A 23,124-nucleotide genomic window follows, 5' to 3' on the forward strand; every position below is an offset into this window, starting at 1 on the left:
AACATACATATTGGACACTTAACATTTAACAATTAAGGCCGACAACTATGTCAGGTCTGTGAACAATGTCATGCTTATGAACGATGTCACCGATATAAGAGAGACCTTGCCCCGGAATCATGAAGAGATCATAAATTTAAGTAAAATTTTCAAATCACTTTAAAATTGTTATTTCTAATGTAACAAGGTCAAAATATTGTTTGACAACGTAAATTCTAGGTATGTTATTGCACAACAAATTTCAGCTAATATATTGCAAAGGAGCATACCAAATTCAATGATTAAAATTTTGACTTAAGTCTAAGATCGCTTGGTGATCCCGGGGCCAGGACTGTATGGGCTACCTATCATTGTTTGTGATGGATGTGATCTTTGTTTTGATATTCTAGCGATCAGAATAACAGCAATGTTCACAAGAACGTGCGGTATTTATGCTCTGATTTCTTGCTATATATTAGCAAATGAACACCCCAGTGATAAATAATGTTTATGTCTGTATACAAGGTTCACTGACACATGTGCACCCATGCAAATTTACACAGGTACTTGTTTCACACCTAAATATCTGATACCACCAGCCATTCCAGATTTCAAATCTATTAAACACTAGTATTTATACAGCAAAGATGCCAGTTCACAAACTCAGCACAATTTACTAATATATATTTAACAGTTCTCTTATCAGGGAGCTCACTTATGCGGCATTTGATGTAAACCGAAATAAATATTTGTTATTTATGCTTGTTTAGTTTAGAAAAACTGGATAGTCGTACAATATAGGATGGTTGAGGTACCATGAAGTATAGGCCTAATTGGTTGTTTTACTTATGTCACTTAAACTGTAACATTTCTGTCCCTATCTGATGAACTATACCATCCTCTTGTCAGTGACCTCGCCTATTCAGCATTTCACTTAAACCAAACCCAATATTTGTTGAAATGCTTGTTTAGTTTAGAAGAATGAATAGACCCAAAAGGTTGGTTAAAGTGACATAAAGTATAGGCCTAATTGGTTGTCTCACTTAGGTGACTTTACAGGAGAAGAAAAAATTTAAAAATGACATCATATAGGCTGAAAAGAGCACATTTTTTTTATCTGGTGGTGCCTGCTGCATAATTTTGCGATTTCTCCTCGCCACACACATAAAGCCTGAAAACGGCAAAGCTGGCATAAATCGCTCTCCATCGCGTCCTCCATCTTAAACACCCTGTAATTTATGCTGGTGGTGTGTTGCTACACATAACTACAATCGCCATACCGAAAAACGGAAGTTGTAATGGGGGTCTGTGTCCTGTTGAAAGAGTTCTACCGGAAATGTACGAACTGCACTTCGGCGGTTTCCGACAGCAATTCTCCTCCTAACACACAAGACTTCAGGACTAGTTCTTACGCAAAATGGAGTCGCCCACAGCGGATTTTGGCGCTGACTTTATTTATAATTTATTAACTTGAGGTACATATCAGAATTTTTTGTATGGCATGCGAGGAAATGCATACTCTTTTCAATAATATTTTATTGATATTTAAATTTCCTTCTCCTTTAACTGTATTGAGGTATAAATGATAACATTCCTACTGTTCAAACGGTACAGGCTATGCTGTTATGCCCATATTGCCATGGCTGAGCCCCCCAAAGATGGTTTAAGTCTCTCTGTGACACTGTTGAAAAACGTGGCTTTTGAACATTTTGGTTTAGAGAAGCAGCCCTTCAATCAATCATCACCATGAAATTTCGAAGTTTTCATCTGTCAGAAATTGTATCCACCATATAGGTTTGAGACAACTGTCTTATTCATTCGCTTTGTTGTTACACAGTGTATGGGCTAAACCACCAAACCTTACAGAGGCATCTGGAGTTGACTGTGTCATCCGGAGCGGTATTCCTCTGAGCCAAACATTATTGTCAATAAATGCCTGCATTAATACTGCACTTTAGACAGAAATGTCGCCATTCAGCTTATGAACTATATTTATTCATTTATTTATTTATTTATTTATTTATTTCATTGGTGTTTTACGCCGTACTCAACAATATTTCACTTATACGACGGCGGCCAGTATCATGGCGGGAGGAAACCGGGCAGAGCCCGGGGGAAACCCACGAAACCCATCCGCAGTCTGCTGGTAAACCCTTATGAACTACAGAACATAATTCATATAGACATTTGAATGTATTTAAGGGCTTTGATTTGAAAGATCTGATGTTATCGTCATGAGCTGACTGCTTAATATCTACACAGGCCTGTATGGCGTCAAAAATGGTGCAAGGGTAAAACATGCGTATCAATATATCAATAAATCCAGGTTGCTGATATTTTCTCTTGATATCAATAAACCGTTCACATTTAATTTGAGACTGTTCTTGTTCTCTTCATTTTACTGATGTTGACAAATTGTACGATAGTGTATTTTAGGTAAACTTGTAAATGCTTTTAGCTGGGCTCCTATACATTTTTGGAGATAAAACTTCCACATCTCAGTCTGACAATCATGATTCATTTCTTCAGTCACAGATGAAGACTGCACACATGACTATCATGAAAATATTCTACGCATATGCCTAAGATATTGCGTCTATAATGAGGTTAAGGAAAGATATTTCAGATGTTTTGAAGGAATAATAAAAACTTCATAACTGTTTTGTATTAAACCATTAAATTTGCGTGAAATAGTGAAAAAATTATCGTCCAGTTTGTGAAAGATAAATATTCCAAGGAAAACAACTGAAATATTTTAATAAAATGAAGTGTGAAGTTTATCAAATGAAAATACACATCTCAGTAACTGTTGGGAAAGCTTCAAACTGAATGCTCCATTTGGTTTTCTTGATCGAGCCATACATGCAGTGCGCGGTCGTTTCGGAAGACGACTGTAGCCTTTCACTGATGAGGTAGCGCGTTCGAATACAGCTACAGTAGGCTCGGGTACTGCTTTACAACAGGGCCTTTTTCAGGTATTTGACGATGTGCGGTTGTCTGTTTAGGCTCTCTCAGATTTGTCCGCTTTGTACACAAAATCAAATCTCCAGCGGAGAAGGTTCTTCAACAGAACACATCAGGGGAGAACACTCTTGTAAGCTTGTATTGTTTTTAGAAGCCGCGACTTGGAGGCGTTCTATCTTAACACACACATGCACTAAATCATAATGCACAATAGGATATATTATTTATTTAGTTATTTATTTATTTATTTATTTATTTGGTGCTTTGCGCCTTAGTCAAGATTATTTCACTTATACGACGACGGTCAGCTTTATGGTGGAAGGAAACCGGGCGGAGCCCGGGAAACACCCAACTGCAGGTTTCTGGCAGACCTTATACGACACACAACCAGATAGGAAGCCAGTGTGAGCTGGACTTGAACTTACATCGTTTCTGTGAAGTATCTTGGCTATTCTTCTCTGCGAACACGCTTACTACTCGGCCATTGAATATCCCCAAGTCACTGCAGTTTTTAAAGGAGCACGGCGTCATAATCCACGAGGGTAAATAAAAGAGCACGAAGTATATCAACACTACAGTCAACGGGCTTTCTCCTCATGACCCTTGTGGGGTGAATCAATGACTCTCTTGTTGGTTAACTCTGTGATGTAATCGAAATCAAATCTTATACTTTAGAGTAAAAATATGATCTCTTTCTGAGTGACTTTGAGTGTGTGTGTGGAGCAGTATGGAGTTAATGTAAACCAACGACCAATGAGAATCACGGAATTCAATGTGCAGTTAAGCTTATTGCACAGATTAGACAGGTTTTTCAAACTTGATCCAAGGTTACACAAAGTCAATCTGCAAATAAAATGTAATCAAAATCGGGCAACATTCGGAGGAGGTTATATTGCATAGGAACCAAAGTATGGCATCGAACAGACAGGCGGACAAGTAGACGTTAAATTTGTATCCCGCGATAATTTATGCAAATGAAAGAAAGAACATGCATTATATCATAATTTGAAAAAGTCATGAAATGTGCAATAAAACTGATGTGTTGTCCTGAGATGTTTTAAGGTCTTCATTAAAGGACGATTAGATACTAAAATCGGAAACCTGGGTGAAGTACCTGTATACCCTCTTGTCGTCTTGATCTGAAAATGTCACGTTATACAACCAATTCACAATGCATATAAGAAGCAAACGAAATCCTTTGTCACACTCAACTTATTTGATTAAGGTCAGCTAAGTTATTTTAGGCAGGGTTTTAAATACATACATTTCTATAGCTTATGTGTATCACTTCATTACAATTTTGATCATAGCTTAATCACCCTAATTTGTCCGATCAGTTTGCCATATAATACTATAATACAATGTACTAATATATTACACCTCGCGTATACATAATACACGGTATAAAGGACATCATCAAGATTCTTCCATACTCTACTCAATTGTATTATATAATCTGCCTGAAGACATACGTCAGTTAAGACTCGCTCGTGTTTTTGTACTAACTGTACATACTTATAGTCTATTTCTTTTAGATAGTCGCCTATATTCAATTGTTTGTGAATTCAGTCATATTCGCTACCAAGATTGCCTTTAGTCATTCATACGTAACAATACAAGCTGTACACATGGATATGCTGAAAGTCCATATTCTTCAAAGAAAATCAAATTAAAACACTTTTTTCCAATTCATAATGTTAAACACCATAAGCTCAGTTTCGACGTCAAGAATTCATTGCCTTGGGTGACGTCATACATGATTATTCAAAAACAAGTAGTAAGCTGGGGAACTGGCGTGGAGAGTAATTTTTTTTACAATAAGTGCGCCAACATGAGGTAATAACAAACGCCACGCAGTAACACAGCCTACACTACACTCATAGCGAAAAGACTACATTGTTTTATTATAATAAAATTATGGAATATTTATGACGTCCCTTGAGGCAGTGGGTTCTTGCCGTCGAAACCGAGCTTATGGCTTTCAGCTTTATAAATTAGCAAAAGTGTTCTAACTTCATTTTCCTGGTAACCATGTGAACATATCAATGTGTAGAGCTTATGTTGTTACATATCACTGACTAAAGGCAATGTTTGTAGCGAGTATGACTGATTTTACAGACAGCTGAATATAGGCGACTCTCTAAAAGAAATAGACTATAGCTTATTATATTATATCCTTCCACAATAATGCTGGCCGCCGTTGTATAAGTGAAATAAGTACGGGCGCAAAACACAAATCAAATCAAATAAATAAATACATTAGTATAAGTTTACGGTTAAATTGTAGAAAGCAATGTCATGCAATTCAAAAATAAAGAAGACAATTTATTAACACTATATTTAACTGAAAGGTAAACATGACTAAACACATACCTAATTCCGGCATGCGCGGTAAGTGGCAGTCAATCCTTTTCGCTCCGTGCACCCGTAAACAGCCATTATCGGTGCCACATACTGAACAATGAAACTGTTCTTGAATATAGGCATATGTAGGCCTATCACATTACATCATTACAACCATACTAATCAAACAATTAAATAAATACAAATATAAAGACACGCGAAGAAATGTGACATAATTAGTGGTTGGTAGGGGGATAAAGGTGTGACAGCGGCAGCGTGACAGATGTCTACTATACATGTAGGCTATAGGCCTATATCATAGCCACCTAAAATACATGTAGGCCTATGAATTAGGGCTTTGTCTGGCCTATGTGTGTTGGCTTACATGCAATGTGGTAATTTGTAATTTAATGCGAAGTTGCTATATCTTAATATAGGCTTAATTTAACAAATAATAACCACAAATCATCTGACAATTCTGAGCAATTTGAAAGTGTTTTTATTGTTTGTGCGCTTTCTTTTTCCAAGTCTTGAGGTAGCCTACAGTAGGCTGTACGCATTGCTGTATCTATACTGGAGTCATTTACCGGAATCGAGTCTTTCTGAGGGCACAAAGAGATCGCGGAACGCATGCGCGTTGCACGCGACGCGAAGCCGTCTGCACACAGTTCGTCTGACAGCAGCGCGTGGGGAGCTTCCGAAGCTGGTGCGGGGCTGAGCTGCATGCAGACAGCAGCCGGGGATTTGTACGTGCTGCAAGCGGATTCTTTGTGTGTACCACTGCGCGGACAAGCTGTCAATTACTGTCATGGTCCACTTGACGTGTAAGTATCTAGCTTAGTGTTATGCTGAGTACGTTTTGTGTGGGTGGTTTGTTTTGGTTTATAAACAATCCGTTTATCGTATCGATGCTGACTGTCTGAGAGCACACGTGCTTCGCCTATAGCCACGGGCTATTCAATTGGGGGTACCAGGATAGCTCGCGTGAATAGAACATCTAGTATATTGGCCTAGCCGTCTTGACCGAAAATGACCAGTGCTAGGAATTCCTTGTGTTTGATAAAAGCCTTGGGTTACCGGATCCATTGTCGTCTTGCATAGCTAGTGAATGGCTGAGGAGACAGATGTCGTGCGAACCATTTTCTGTGAGTAGGATAGCTGAGTAGCTCCTCTCTACATTCTGATGGGGAAACAATAAGTGATGCCATGACTCACGGACCAAGTGGTCGAGCATTTTCTGATTGGCTTTGACATTTTTAAGTTTATGACGATAACTGTTTACGTATAGTATTTTGCACGCTACGACTAGTATTTTGGAGAAGAAGGGACATTTACAGTAGGCACTATTCTCAGGAAGTATATTGTGGCCAAAGTTTCCCCTTGTTTATTGATTGTTTGTTTGGATTCTGATAATAATTACATAATTGCCTACTATTTTTGCCTATGTCACTTTTTATGGTTGTAGGCAGGGCAGACCATTCACCGCAGTAAGTTAGGCTGCTGATTGTCAGTTGTGTAATTCACACACAACATCTGGAATACCTACATGGTATTTTGTTTAGCCTAGTTATCACATTGTAATTATATTTTCCATCTTACATATACACTGCTGGTGTACAGTGTTAGTGCAATTTTTTCATTTTTTTAATCCTCCTATATCCACTAAAAATTTGACTAATTTGCCTATATGTAAAGAAGATAAATGGAACATATTTGTTTATATTTTTTATCAGGCTGACATACGAAAGGAAGTAGTGTCATAGTGACCATGGGGTTCTGTCCTGTACATTTAGGTGCTCCAAGTTGTGTAAGCTATATGAATGGGAGTGTATGCACAAACTGAGCACTCTGATGACGAAATTCTCACCTGTAATGCACTACATCATTAACACTTCACCACAAGGATAACTTGAGCAGAAGGATCAGATTGCATTTCTACAGAGTACATGAGCTGAATAGGTATACATCTGACACTGCATCTGAAATTAATGAGGAGTTTTACTGCTATGCAGTAATTGATGACACAGACCAAGTCTCACAACATTTTTGGAAAATCCTTCTAGTCCTTAGTGTTGGTTCAACATCCCACAGAAGCAGACACCTATCATCAGTGTTTTTATAAGATGGGAAAGCTTTATCTGCTTTTTCTCCATTAAGGAAGATATCTGGCTGGGATGAAGAGCGTGTATTTATGTATTATTTACAGGTTGGCTCATTATTTTATATCCCAAGTCTGGCAGTGATTGATCCAAGCCCATTCATTTTGTATTCCTCTCCTGTGACATGGCCCAAGATGGACCAAGATTTCCACACCTCCTCTTCCTTTTAATGGCGGTATTAACTTATGAAGTATTGCCATGAAAGTTTCAACATTTAATGTTGTATATATGATCCTAAGCACTGTGGATTATATGTATACAATCATGTGAGATCCAAAAGGAGTGACAGAAAATCATTGGATGCAAATTGATGAGATATGTTGAGATTGCACTTCAACATTTATAGTGTGAGTTACATGTATCTGTAGCTTGCAGTATGAGCTGTGTGGCTCTGTTATACAACAAATTGCAGGTATATTTTTGTATTAAAATTACAGAACCACGATCAGGTAAAGGGGCAGGTATTGATTTTAACAGCCTAACTGTTGATTTTAATAATGAGGTATTAATATATATTTTACCGTAAATGATTCTGAGAGTTCCATTGAAATGTGCTGTGGGGTTTGTTTGAAAGGTAAGAAGATATCCTACTGGAAAAATGCAAGTTTCAAACACCAAAAGTAATATTTTATGATATTCATTTATCTTTACAAATGCAATTTTGGGGTGAAATTTTAGGTTATTTACCATAACATGCACATGTATTTGTTAGCATAGGCACACATACATACTGTACATGTACATGCATAGGTGTATTTCGTAGATCTTTGCAGGCAGTATTGACATGTTAGAGGAACATAAATAGATGGACAGTAGCCAAACATGTGCTAAAGGTCATTAAATATATCCTGCAGTTGATTAATACTTAGTGTGCTATATAATAAGGAACTTGAGAGAAAAGTAGCATATAGTCTATTGGAATATGGATTTTGGCAGACAGACATTGACATTCTGGGTGGGGAGGGGTTGGTGTGGGTTTCACATACATGATATTTCGTATCCTATATTTTCTTACTTACTTTGAAATTCTTGAGTGAAATCAGATCTTCATTCATTTTTGTGTTAATTGAAAAGACTGTTTTGATCTATAGTACACAATGCTAAAATCTTTGAAACATTCCAGTAAAAGAGTGGACACTGCATCAGCTGAGTGCAAGGAATGCATGTGGCAGCTGATATTTCAGATCTAGTATTAAAGTCAGAATATACAGACTTGGTTCTTAGTGAGCTGCCTCTAGATTTAGACTTTGGCTATTAATAGTTGAGCTGTACAGTTAAAAAGTTCCGACCCTGAGTTCAAAAAAGTCACAGGGATTGAACACATTAAGACTTTAATGCTTGATCGGGTTTCTTGCTGAGCATGTATGAACGTGGTACATGTTTTGCACAAACAATTCAAAGAAATCAATGTTCACAGCAATCGACAAATTACACATTGTATAAGTAATTCAGTATGATCTCATCTACATACTGTACGGTGACTCTGAACACTTACATGTATTTTTTGTGTTTACCTGTTCCATCATCTTCATCCTGGGTAAAGACATTCCATGCATGGTACAAACAAATGTTTTCAATATACATGAGATATGTTAATACATATGCATGTAACATTGGTTTAGGGAATTATTCACAAATTACACCGAGACACTTCACATTCAGGTAAATTGTGTAAATTTGCACTTTTAATTAAACACGGAGCTAAACCAGATTTTGTGTATGTGTGATTAACAGCTAGATGAACATATAAACATTTTATTATTTGATTATTATACACATGGCATGCATCCAATTTTGGCTACCTGCCTTTACTATTTAGTTCATCTTGACAGCGTCTGATCTGTTGACCAAGAGTACCCAGTAGCTAAAGTTTAATTTTGCAACAAAGTAATAACCTCAGTATTTGATACACCACTGGTCCTTATCAGATCATCTGTAACCTTTGAAGCATGGCTGTATTAAAATACATGCATGCTAAACATCTTTTTCAGCATTATAGGGGGTTAGTTTTTACTTTTCTTTGTTTTAATGATTTTTATACAAAAATTAAAATGGAAAAATAAGATATGGACAGTCAGCCATAAAGCCCATTTTTTTGTTGGCTAATTTAATGTGACTTGGTCTTCTTCCTTATACATTGTAACTAAATGTATGATCACATTTCCTTGTACACAGGCACTTCCTGATACTGGAGTAAATGTGGTGATTATTTTTGCCAGTCATGTATACATGTATCTGCTGGCGTTTTGCTGCCTTTGCCCAAAATTGCGGAAGAAAACAACGGATAGGTTGGATTAAAAAAAAGTGCTTTACCTTTAGACTTGCATTCTGATACATATGAGTGTGCTTTTGCATTTTCACTTAAACATGAATGTACACTCCCTTTTTTTAGAGGTGACCTTTGTTCATTCATGCATACATGTATAAGTACATGTATGTAAATTTAATTTTGTCGTTAGTCAATTAAAGTACATGCAGTATGCATGACTTACAAATACATGCATGTGTAGCATTTGCACATTATGTATGTATTTATAATAATAATATATGTAAAATTTTAACATACTTAAACTTTTCTGAATTGTAACATACTTTAAGGTGTATAAATATATTAATAAATTTGCATGTAAATTGATGTAATTGTACTATGCAAAAATTATGATTACATGTAAATGTATATTCAAAGTTTATCTCTGTGGCCATCTGTAATGTTTTTGTATGAATCACATTCTAGATTTATAAGCAAGGGAAAACTGTGCATACATGTATCTGTTTGTATCTACTGTATATATATATATATATATATATATATATATATATATAGTATATATATATCTCATTTAATGTTAATATATCAGTGAGATGTTTTAACCAAGTCTAAAACTTTTCATAAGTTTTTTTTTATTATTAACAAGACATCAAAACTTTTAAGATGTTAGTATCATTCACAGTATATATGCAGTATCATACATGTAGGTTTGCAGGTGCAGTATTTCACTGTTTTTTGCGTCTGTCTGCAGGTCTCTCTTGTATGAAGTTGATCAATATTTACAACAAGCTGCTTTTAGAGGGCTGAGTTTCTGCCTCAGACCCTCCTCTATATGGAGTGCCATAGAATGAATAGGATTTAAACAAACGACTCTTTCAAGCTAAAGTTTAACCTTTAAAAGTATTAAGGGCATTAGACATGGTGAAAAAAGAGTTTGCTTAAAGCGAGTGAGGGTTGGGTTTGGAAGAACCACATAAAAGCTCTCACTGGGCACGCAAAACAGCCCTCCAGCCTACATAATCACACCTACCTAATAACCCAGGGGCTTAAAAAAAGCTGTTGAACATCAAGGCTCTAAAGTTGCAAATAATGGATTTCCATCACTGAAGTTCGACACAGTTTAGAATAGCTGGCATCTCTGTTCTGTATTGTAATTGTAAAATTTTTTTAAGTACATACCTCACAGAGGAACTTAAGTAATTGGCGATGACGTAATTTCTGGAAGAACGTAATATTTTATGAAAGCAACTGGTGGGTTTAGGTTATGCATGTATATAGGCAAGTAATAAATCCATGTAGTAATAAAGCCTACAGGGGTGATAATGATGTTAATGGTGTGAAGTTTTTGGTAATGAGGACTGCAGTTCTAAAGTTACTGCAAGTTCTTCCTTCTACATGTACATGTACAGGTCGGTGTGTGGATTGATGTATTAATCGTCATCACCCTGCAGCTTATTTCCTTGTATTCTTCATGTAATTGACTTTGTCACATTGTCAGGTAAAATGGCTTAGTAATTGACACTTCGACAGGTTTGTGTATGTATTGACAAAGGGATTCACCTTTTTTCTCTGATTATATTGTAATGCTAAGGAATATGTTTGATGTATTATTATGTTAACTACATGTCAGCTGTTGAGCATTTTATCATGGCCAAACATGAAGCCATTGGTTTGCTTAAGAGCTCATTCCCATGCTGAATTTAATTAATTGGCACAATTAAGTGTAGTATAAAGCATGTCGGTAGCTGTTAGCAGTGTGTTCATTAGCTTCTCTAATGATTTGCCTTTATACATGTCTACATATAGTCCATAGCTATATAGTACAGACATTATGTCCTACCTCTTATCAAAAATAATAGTGCAAAATTTTTTGACTACATTGGAAGAAAAGGTGTCAGTGTACAGTTCGGTCCATCAGTTCTTGATAATTTGAATGGTTTCACATGTACAAAGGTGAGCTGGAACACCCCAGGCATCCCTGTTACATTTGTTATCAGTCAGATGAAAAGCGATACTTTTAATTCATTCAACCTCGTGGTAAAACAGTTACCCCAACCACTTTTCACACAGGAAAGAAAAAGCCACATTGGTTGAGACGTTATCTTGTTTCCCACTTAGCATTGCTTTCATCACCATAGATATGTTGCCTAGAGTGTGATTTGATGGATTGGCTGACAAACAGACCAACAGACTGACAGACTGACAGACAGACAGACAGACAAGGGGAACAGGTGGGTAATGACAGCACTGTATCCACCTAGCACCTGGCAGTCATTGAGCTCCAGGAAGGAGGAATTCAGCAGGAAGAAGAATCTCAGAGGGGGTAAAGAAACCTGAAACAATGTAAGCCACATTGTTTGGAGTACATCCTGCTGGGCTTGGGCTACCTGGAGGGCATGTTTCTCTGTATGAGTGAGGCTGGTGGCATACCAGCTCTATACACCACTGACTGAGCAAGTCAGGTAGGCCAGTGGAGAGGGAGCATGGACAGTTACAGTGCCTGGCAAGCTTATAACTCAGGCTAATAAAGCTGTGTAAGCCTTATACAACATATCTTAACATAGACCTACACCCAGTTTCTCCCACATCTTGCACACCCATGGATGCTTCTTCTGCTCCCACAGACCCACAAATGTTTCTTCTGCTTCCACAGACCCCACAAATGTTTCTCCTGATCTCACAGACCCACAAATGTTTTTCTTGCTCTCGCACACAGATAAATTGTTTCTCCATGTCTCACACATCCATGGATGTTTCATGTCACACACCAAAATTCTCTTGATCTCAAACCCTAATTTATGTGACTTTGCAGACTGTCACCCACGTATTTCTCCTGATCAAAACACCAAACACCAAATTAAGCATTCCTCCTGCTTTACACATCCCTGGCACATACACATTTGTCCTAATCTAACACACCTATATCTCCAACATTCTTGTGTAGACATGTGTTGTATGCAATGATCAAGATATATCTGAGAGATGACCCACATGCTCTGTACATATAGATACATTCCCATAGACAGTATTAATGCAGAAGGAAGATTTATGATTTAATGTCTTTTGCCTTCATTAAGGCCGAAAGTGTGATTTGTGTTCATTCCTTGTGTGATCATTATGAATTCAGGAGTTTGCACCATGTACTGTCTGAACTCAGTGCCATCATTCAGGAGCACCCAAGGCATTGGTTTCCATAATGTCTGGAAGAAATGTCAGGGGTTCACAGGCTAATCATTCTGTTCATGGTAACATGGTATCTCTTTTTTTGTTTAGTCTGGCAGTTCACTTGTTATGAACCTGTATGAAGTGTTACATAAATCTCTAGTTTTGCTTGATAAAAAGGTGATAACTAGTGGACTCTAGGTGCTTGTATTTGTGATGATAGAAGTTGGATTTTGTGGAGGTTGCTCTGACAGTGTTCTGGTAACTTGGTTGGGATTGCAGTTGTTGTTGTCCATCATCTTAGTGCACCAATATTTAAAGGCACTCAGGGCTCTGAATTCTGGATGCAGGCTGACTGTAAGTTTGCGCACTTAAAGGGTGCAATATGATGTGAGATTGCTATCTAGAATTACCGCTTGTCTTCTGCATCATCTGGACAACATGTGGAGGCAGAGCCGCAGGGCTGTGCCAGAAGGCTGTGTGCCAGGAACAAAATTGTTAAATGCCATGTGAGCTATAGACTTCATCGACAGCCAGTTGACACCTTGTCATCTAGCTTGCCAATATGATGGATAAACATGAAGCTAATAGACATAGGAGATGCTCTGCTGCATGAGTCTGTATAGTACCACTCTCTACCCAGAAATTACATTATCCTGGTTTGATCAGCTCAGTATTACTATGTTGTCCATGATTCCCCAGTCTCTGTTCTACCCCACCGTCAGTCTGCTGCTGTCCACACTTAAGACTAAGCTTACTAGGCTGGCAGACAGTTACAGTATTGTGTGGATGAGACTACGGATGTTAGGGTATTAAGCCATCTTTGACTGCAGAATTTAGGGATATTCAGTCAAGTGTGCTGCTCTAGCCCCTCTAGAGAACAGCTTCAGTGGTATGGGTAGTTTAATGTATTGTGGCATAAAGGGAGTGTATTATATCTCTAAGTAGAACTGCATTCATCTCGCTATTGATTTACTCTGTTACTCTGCAAGCAGTGGGTAAAACACAAGCCGTCAGTATGCATCAACAGGCCAAGCCCATCAAATATTGCTCAGTGACTGATGGGAGCTGCATCATATACTGAGTCTGAGGAAGCATACGTGTACATGTAGTAAAAGAGTATTCTTTGGGGGCTTCCTAAACTTTTGAAGATACATATAATTCATACATGTAAATATATGCTATTGACTGAGTTTAATTTGACTGTAGTACATATAGTTTGTTCACAGCTGATAACGGTATCGCTTACCTGCATGTTTGCATGTATATATTATTATTGATATAAGTTAATAATAACTGCTTTAAAGTTGGCATTAAAATTTTACTGTGTTTAATTTGGTTAAGTTCCATCTGACATTATTGGGTAGCTTTTAGTAATTAATATTGTTGATTGTAATTTACGTAATTAAACAAGCGTATTAATTAGTACATGCATGCCCATATCCCTAAAGCAGATCTGATTTCTTATTTTTATTGCAGATATTAATCTGTTAGTCACTATATATAGCGCTACAATCCAACTTGTAGAGTCACCAGTAAGTAGACTACATGTACTTCAGGATCAAATCGATATGATGAAAGAGCGCAAGGACATAGTAAGAAACCCTGTTGGATTGGGTAAACTCTTGGTGTTATCTTTTGATAGAAGTTTATGGTTTGTTGTATTAGGGATGCAGTGGAAATATAAATGGCACTTTCCACAATATGGTAAATTCATTAACTTTGAACAAGTGTGTGGAAAGCTAGCATGTGTATGCCAGATTGCCATTGTGAAGGCATGTGTCTATGTATGCACAAAGAAGAATACTATGTGTTTAGAGTCATCTGCTGATCCGTTGGTGTATTGATTTTTTCACCATCTACATGAAGACATTTAACAGCAGTCACTATTTTTTTTAAGAGATCTTCTCAAGTTACCATACAGGTTTGCATGCCCTGGTTCTCTCTTGGGTCATCAGTAATCTGTGAAAGTAATTGTGGCTCTCACCTGGTCTTGGTCACCCCTCTCGGGATTTGACACTCCAAGGATCACTGGCATTAGGGTGAAGAGGTGCACAGCATTTTGCTCATCAGCAACTGGAGGAAAATGAGGTGATTTATTATTGGTTATGCCTTTGACGGTTGGCAGGGAACGGAGTATGTGGAGCAAAACACTGGAGTGCTGATTTAAGAGAAGACCAGTGTACAGTTGTATCTAGAACATTTCTCTGGGGATGTGACCTTTATCATAATGATGGCAGAGAATGTATGAAGGACCCAGACATGAAGTACCAATGAACTTACAGCTAGCAGCCATATATAATTGTGAATTATGTGTTTTCTCATGCCCCAGGGTCATCATCGTAATATCTTGGGCTCTCAGACTGTCTCAGTGATCTCTTAACTGTAAGGTTCCTACTTATCATACACTTAATAGATTTATTACCTTGTGTCTCTGGGTGCATTTATGTAAGCATACAGGAGCTCTCCCAGAGAGCGATCCAAACAGTTCTTAGTAAGAACTGAAAAACGAGACATCAGCTGATAAATTCTTATTCCACTCTCCCAACAGTGACATTTTTTTTTTTTCAGGACAACCTGATGATGATAGACAGAGATTAATATAACCGTGTGTGATCTGCAATGATATATCAACTAGAGTTGTGAGGCTGATGTGATACGCCAATCTCAGACAATGAGCGCGGATACAACATCTCGGAACCTGATAATCTGTTTATCGTATATGTTTATTTTTGCATAATAAATGGTCAAAACCCACACAGTTTTTCATCAATCAGTAGACCAATTTGCTACAGGTATAGACCCTGTGCCAAGAAAATGCTCATCTATCAATGAGCACAATTTTTTTGAGCTGAAATACCATTATGTTCTTTAATCTCTATTTCATTGGTTTCAATTGCAAACAATTTAAAATGGATCTATATCGTGAACATTCACAAGCTTAGACTATTACGAGCTCAAATGCCTATGCCATGGGAATCACCTCACGCTGGGGCCGCCTTGGCTCAGTCGGTTAGCACGCTAGCGCAGCGTAATGACCCAGAAGCCTCTCACCAATGCGGTTGCTGTGAGGTTTAAGTCCAGCTCATGCTGGCTTCCTCTCTGGCCGTAAGTGGGAAGGTCCTGTCAGCAACCTGCAGATGGTCGTGGGGTTTCCGCCGGGTCCTGCCCGGTTTCCCTCCCACCATAATGCTGGCCGCCGTTGTATAAGTGAAATATTCTTGAGTACGGCGTAAAACACCAATCAAATAAATAAATAAATACCACCTCACGCTGTGTTGTCACATGAGAGAGATTGTGGGTTAGGCTAATCACTTGAAATGAACAGCTAAAGTACATGATGATGACTGAACTGAAAGTTTGGCTCTACAGCAGTGAAGTAAAGTCTGCATTTATTGAAAGTTTCGCATTCCTTTGTCAAATTTCATTGACCCTGAGTGAAAGGAGATCAGATCACCGACTGTATAGGACTGATCATCATGGGAATATTTATCTGAGCAACCTTCTGCTTAGATTGCTTTGGGGAACAAAGTTAAGGATTTTCTCCAAGAAGGTCAGTCATCTTTGAGCTTTAATGAATTACTGTGACGTTGTGGTGTTAACCATGCTTGATGCATTGTGATATATTCTATTAGTAATTATAACCAATGTGTGTTTAAAGGAGAATAATTATATGGTTCTTTACATGTAAGTGAGAACTCTCCTTGATGAGGAGAGGAAAAAGAAGGTGTCAGAGAGACCGAATAAACATTATAAACAAGAAGATGTGTTAGTTGAACCATTAGTTCTTGAACTCTTTATGTAGCAGTACATGCGCATTACATGTTGAAGAACCCTTTGCAGCGTACAAGTTAATTTGGGAACCGCGATCAAAGTTTGGGTAGTTTTGGTCTTTAAAATTACATAATTTCCCCTTGGCAGTAGGGAACATGCATGCTGTTTCTTTGTGTGCTAATACAAAGATCATTAAATGTGTTTTTTTTTCACAATTTAATGCTGTTGTCACGTCACACACCAAATGCTGATGTCATTTCTGGGCTTTCTTGGTAGAGGGCACTTTGAATGTAAACATTGAAAGTAGTCCCCTGTTTTCAGAGGATCCATATGCAGAAAAATATAGGATGCCTTTGTATCAGTTGGGTAATGGCCAGGTATATGATAATGAAATAATAGGGAAAGGTTATGTATCTAGGTACATGTATGTTCACATATAGATTGCATATCAGGTAATCAGGTAAGTGGAGAAAGGTCATAAACATTATCTTGATTTAGCTGAATCTGTCTCATTCATTGATAATACTTCAAGAATGTCATCATAATGGTCAGTTGATACTTGGCCAAGTGATTAAGGTACTTGTCTTTTAATTGCTACATGTATGATACAGAAGGTGCAGGTTCAAACCTGGCACTGGTCAGGGAATTTGTTGAATCCCCAGCTGTCATAGCTCTTGGGGCCTTGGTGGATCGACAACTGTCAATTGGTCGTTTACCCAGTATTAGGACCACTTGTTTCCCCCAAACACGATGTACATATTTGTGCATCATTAGTTGGAAAATTTGTCAGTAACTTGCTGAAAGGTCTGGTTTTGTCCATGCTAATGGTGGTCAGGTTTTTGAGTGGAGGAAAGCAGGCCATTGTAGATAACCAACGGAATTTTCACTTTTAGGTCAACCTGGAGCTCAAAACGTAAAACACAAAAACTTGTTTGTTTTTTGTTTTTTAAGTATTAGAATTTTTTTATTACCTTGTGTTCACTGTCATCATCATTGACCACTATCACATACATCTGGTGTAGTGTTGATCTAGATGTGTTAGACAAGTGGAGACAAATAGTTAAGGCGAAACTGAATTCTCTCCAGCTCCAGAGTGGAATGTTGTGCTCATCTACTCTGGTAATGTTATACTATGATATCCATTGTCATAATATGTTCACCCAACCCTTATTGCATGTAATGGAGATGCATGTGTACATGTATGTAGATATTGTGTATATATACAGTCGAAATGCAAATGAGGTTTATGAAGTGTGACATTGTAGTTGATACAGCATGAGCCAACCATGCTTTTTGCCTGACTGAGTTGTGGTCATTCCATTGTAGGTTGGATCAGTTATGGGTACATATATATCCACATGTACTTTTATTGGGATTGAAGTCTGCAAAAATACCAGGTAGAAGATGGATCTGCAGATTAAGGTTATGTTCAGTTGACAATTAAAGTTATACATTTTATACTTTGTTGTGGCACTTTCATGCAGAAGATTCTGCTCTTTTATTGTATATGTAGACATTGTTTTTCCCCATATTGTTGCACAGTGTAGGAAAATGAATGAAATTTTGTAATAATCTGATCAATATACTAGCTCACACATTTACCTCTCCATGAATACCTGAAGCCACAGGGAAGGCTTATATGAAAGCTTGTGGCCTAAAAAAACCTGACATGTGAATATGCTTGTATAGCCTAATAATTGTACATGTTTCATGTTCACGTAGTTCAGTGAGTTTTGCATATTTATTGGTTGTATAAGTACAATGTTCCATATTTATAATACAATTAGCAATGATGGGGTCAGTGGGTTATGCTGGTATAGGTAATTTGTAATCATAGGTGAGCTGTGACAGCTGATTTAGCTAATAGGAATATTGTAATGGTCACACTCTAATAGTTTGAGGGATGACTGGTAAAAAGTTGATCTTTTTTTTCACAGGTACACATAGTTGATCTCTTAGTGAGATACCTGTATCACCTGACAGGGTTTGTATGGTAGGGTTTATAACTGGGACAGGTAGATTACCTCATGCTGTTTTATAGCCTCAACAAGCTTTGTCCAGGTGATAACTGAAGCTAAAGATAACGTAAGAAAAGACACAGATCCACAGACAAATTAGCCTGCACCTTGTAATAATATACATTTATTGTTTAACAAGCAAAAAGATCTCAATTCTTTCGTTAGATTTATAATGTGTACGGTGTGTGAGGACCTGATGATCTTCAAAATCATGTTCATCAGCGTGTAAATGACTATAATTAGTCATAATTAGATACGTACAGGAAATGGCACGATGACGGTTGAATGCCATAAATAATATGTTTCACATAAAGGTGGAAATGATAACCTGTCTTGTGGGTTAATTACTTTAAGCAATGTTCTTTATAGCTATAGACCTCTACAGACTGGTCAATATAGCATGGCAGTGTACAGAATGTCTTGTTCGATGTTGTGTCATGTGGCATGACGTACAGGTAGGAACATTTAAAGTGAACTAAATTTCTATTATGATGTCATTACGCTGAGCTCGGTTTGTAACATCATAAAACAAAATGTTGGTAGTTGACGTCATGGCGTTTGGGTGCGAATGTCAAAATTTAATACCAAAAGTAATATCTGAGTGAAATATTACTTTTACCAGAGAAGGAAGTCCTGACAATTCACATGTATAATACATAATAAATGTATAAAACAAAGACCAGCGCTTTAGCTTTAATGTCAATGAAGTACATGTACATGTAATTTTTCTGCATGTAATTGGCATTCATACATGTTCATATGTGCATATTTATACACGTGGTATTAAGATTGATTCACATGTTTAGCTCTAGTCACCAGATGTCACCCACACAGTGACAAAGTCTTATCTCCTGGCAGATAATTCAGTTGACAAGGAAACAGAACAATTACATGTAACCCAGACTGGTAACTTCAGTCTACCCTGATAAGAGTAGACCAGCTGGTAAGATTTGGTAAGACTGATATGTATTACATACCTTCTTCTGAACAGCAAACACAGGCAGAGGGGTATGTTGATCGTCTCATTCAACAGCCGGCATATTCTAGGTCTAACTGTTAACATGTGTTTGGGCTTTTCTCATTATCACCAGCTGTACAAATCATCTTTTTGTATCTTCCTTTACAAAGAATTGACAGTCTGAAAGGACAGCATGTCTGTGTGGAACATTACAAGTTGATTTTTGTGGACAGTGAGTGCATTTTGTAGGCTCGAGTTGGCTCAAGGAAACCTGCTGCACAGCATTAATTAGTCTACAGTAATTAGCCAATTGTACATGTACAGCATATTAAATAACCAGAGCAACAGGTACAGAGCAATAAGGATTTTAATTTGGTGGCTTGTACAGTATAAATCAGTTTGTATGTTTGATTCAAATGCAATGAAAGATAAACTCTTTGAACATAAATTTACTGTCCTAAACATAATTATATTGTAAGGATATCATGTTTCTTTTACTATTAAGGATGGCATCACTGTATCATAACCCGGGCCATGTTTTTCCTTAAACTCAGAAAAGCACACAGTGCGTCTTACCTTTCAGGCTGGAACATGAAATATTGTACTTATTACAGAAATTCTCAAGATGAAACAAGCCATTCTCACCTGTGTTTTACCTGTTCTGTTATAGATCCCTTGATGGCCGTTTGACCAGCACTGAGACTGGACCATTCTAAGATGGCACTCCACAAGGGCACGCTAGCCATCTTTGAGAACAATGTAGGCGTGAGTGATGCCGTTCTCCTGGAGCCGCTGACAGAGACAGTTTTCCTGGAGAACCTGAAGGAGAGGTTCAAACATGACCAGATCTATGTGAGTTATTTGCCTGTCTGCTCATTGCTAGCCATCATCCAGTGTACAGTTGTCCCGAACCAAATCTACCTTTTGTTTTTACATCTTTTTCGTTTTACGTCTAAATCTTTTATATTTGTAAGTACAGTACATCAAAAAAGCTGGTCAACTAAACTCTGCGTGCGCACAGTGATCGCACAATGTGGATGAATGCGGGCACAATGTTGGCACAATTTTCACGCTGTGCGCACAGGTAAAATGGTGATTATTTGGAAAGGCAGTATTTTTGAGTTGAAGTGAAATACTTCGTTTGTCTGCACTTACTGAATAAAACTTGCCAACATCGACACCTCGAAGAACCAACATCTTGTCAATAGTGACCATGCCTCTTGGTCCGCTTTGATCTTCATTTACTACCCCTGTTACTTTCATTGAGTAAACCGAAACTTCGACCGTCTGTTGTGAATACCATCATGATTTCCGGTCGACATTGTATCTAGTGCATATTAATCCACTTTGCATAATTCGACGCAGCATGGTGCTGGGCAACTCTCACCCATCTCCTTTGTCACCTCTAGGGACGAGAGAGGTCAGAGAAGGGAGATAATCTTCTTAGTTCACAGTTTCTCCAAGTAATGAAGACATTCTCCTATACTGTAGCAGTTATATGTATTTACTTGTAGCAGTTGAACCTTATGAAGTAAGTTGGTAAGCATGTATTGATCAAGTTTTTATAGTACTCCAGAAACCTCCACTGAAACAATGGCAGCCAGCATTATGGTTCGAGTAAACCAGACATTGTTTTTTTCCACATATATATGTGTGTATATATACGCAAGAAAATATAGTTCTGCCTCACAAATAAGCTCTTCAGGGAAATGGGCATAAGTGATATACTTTCTCCACATCTTTTTTTGTTGTTATAGATAAATTTAAATAAATCCACTGCGGTTATGTCTTGAAATGCACGAGAAAAAGAAAAAATGATTTCTCCTTTTGTATTTAAATTTTCCGCTCATCTTAACTTCAGTAAATATTAATGTGTAGAAGCTATATATGTCTGTCAATTGACTTAAATGTTTAAAGGGTGTATATTTTTCATGTTGCTCATTTGAAATGTACAGCACCTTTGTGTTCAGCCACAGAGAATGTTGGACCAGCAATAATACGCACACAGTGCCTGCATTGTGTGCGCATTGTGCGTGAAAACGTTTAGTTGACTTTTTGTGTTCGCTGTCTGTGATTTTTTGTTGCTTCTGTGTATTTATGTAAGTGATTAAGGTTTGGCATAATTCTCAAGAATATTTTACATTTACGACCTCTGATATATCAGGACTTTTTAAGTTGCACTTTACAAAGAAAGCTGGTAAGAAACGACTATGTCTATGATACTGGGGCATCACAGGACTTAATGAACACCTGAAGTAGGCCTATTGTAGCATTAATCTATGGTGAAAGTCATTATTTAGGCCAAGGTTTACACAACACTTAATATGACTGTCTAAGTTCCTCCATCTAGCTGGTGTGTCAGCCTGTTTGGAATTAAATGTGGTATTCAGTATATCAGAGGATATGGCCTCTTTTGGCCCTTAGTCCTCTTTCACAAAGTGCTTGTAGTGTACTGTTAGTGCACTTAACTTCCATGGTAACATTATGTCATCACTGCTGGTTGCCATGGTAGTTATATGTTCATGTAGGTGTGCTTATGAGTGTTCTATGGCAGCGGCCCCAGGTGTATTCAGCAGTAGGGGAATTGGTCACATTTAGTATATATTATATTCACTAGTCTTGGATTGCCAGCTTTGTCTCATTGGTTAAGTTAAGTACCACCTATCAGACAAGCCGGTCGTTACAGATGTACATGTAGATGACAGATCTGTAATAATGTGCTGGTAAGGTGCAATGTCAGCTGGTAAGACTACAGTCTGGTATTACCTGAGGTCAAAGCAGGAATAACACCTGGAAACAGACGGATGGGTAATGAGATCAAACTGATCTGTGAACATGCATGGGCAGTGTGACTGGCTGCAAATTGAGAGCACACCATTCCAGACAAATCTGTGCACTGGTTCATTTACCTGCAATGTCTTTTTTCACATAGGCAACAGCTAGCTTCAGTCCAGCTCTGGCTTGATGGCAGGCACTTGGCAAAGAACAGGCACTGCGGTGTTCAAATTCCATAAACCATAGCCACCGCTGTTGAAAATAAATTGGGTACAATATTAAACACCAATCAGATATCAGTTAACTTATGTATCTTATGAGATACAAATTTATATTTCGACATACAGATACAAACACCTATGTTATGCCATGTGTAATGACTCAGCTGTGTTGTTTTCTACCTGTAGACATACATCGGGAGTGTTGTGGTATCTGTGAACCCCTACACCAAGCTGCCCCTCTACACACCTGCAGTCATCTCAGAATACCGCAGCCGCAATATGTATGAGTTACCTCCCCACATGTAAGTATCTTCTACACATGTACACGTGTGCTGTAAAGTTCTGTTTACATGAATGTACAGACTTGGTTTTTAAAATATGTGTACTTGTATATATTGATATACATGTAATATGTATAATAATATACATATATATAATGCAGTGTCACAAGCCTGGTGAACCATGTCGCTGCAGTGTGGGCATGGTTTCTTTGGGCTAGATT

The 23,124-nt window shown here is 37.8% G+C and overlaps 1 protein-coding gene across 2 annotated transcripts in view; it reads left to right on the forward strand.

Annotated features, from left to right (window-relative positions):
• The first annotated feature begins 6,012 nt into the window (after positions 1 to 6,012).
• Positions 6,013 to 23,124, forward strand: part of LOC135462009 (unconventional myosin-Ia-like) — a 67,110-nt gene continuing 49,998 nt past the window's right edge. Inside the window, exons 1-3 of one of the 2 annotated variants that reach the window (XM_064739336.1) lie at positions 6,013 to 6,110; positions 20,297 to 20,478; positions 22,809 to 22,924. In XM_064739336.1, the coding sequence (XP_064595406.1) occupies positions 20,344 to 20,478; positions 22,809 to 22,924 (251 nt within the window). In that variant the 5' untranslated portion in view covers positions 6,013 to 6,110; positions 20,297 to 20,343. Of the gene's footprint in view, positions 6,111 to 16,376; positions 16,430 to 20,296; positions 20,479 to 22,808; positions 22,925 to 23,124 lie in introns of those variants that run through there. The other variant, XM_064739337.1, reaches the window with a different exon arrangement.

The sequence above is a fragment of the Liolophura sinensis genome, chromosome 1 (assembly GCF_032854445.1).
Source record: "Liolophura sinensis isolate JHLJ2023 chromosome 1, CUHK_Ljap_v2, whole genome shotgun sequence".
Classification (NCBI taxonomy): domain Eukaryota; kingdom Metazoa; phylum Mollusca; class Polyplacophora; order Chitonida; family Chitonidae; genus Liolophura; species Liolophura sinensis.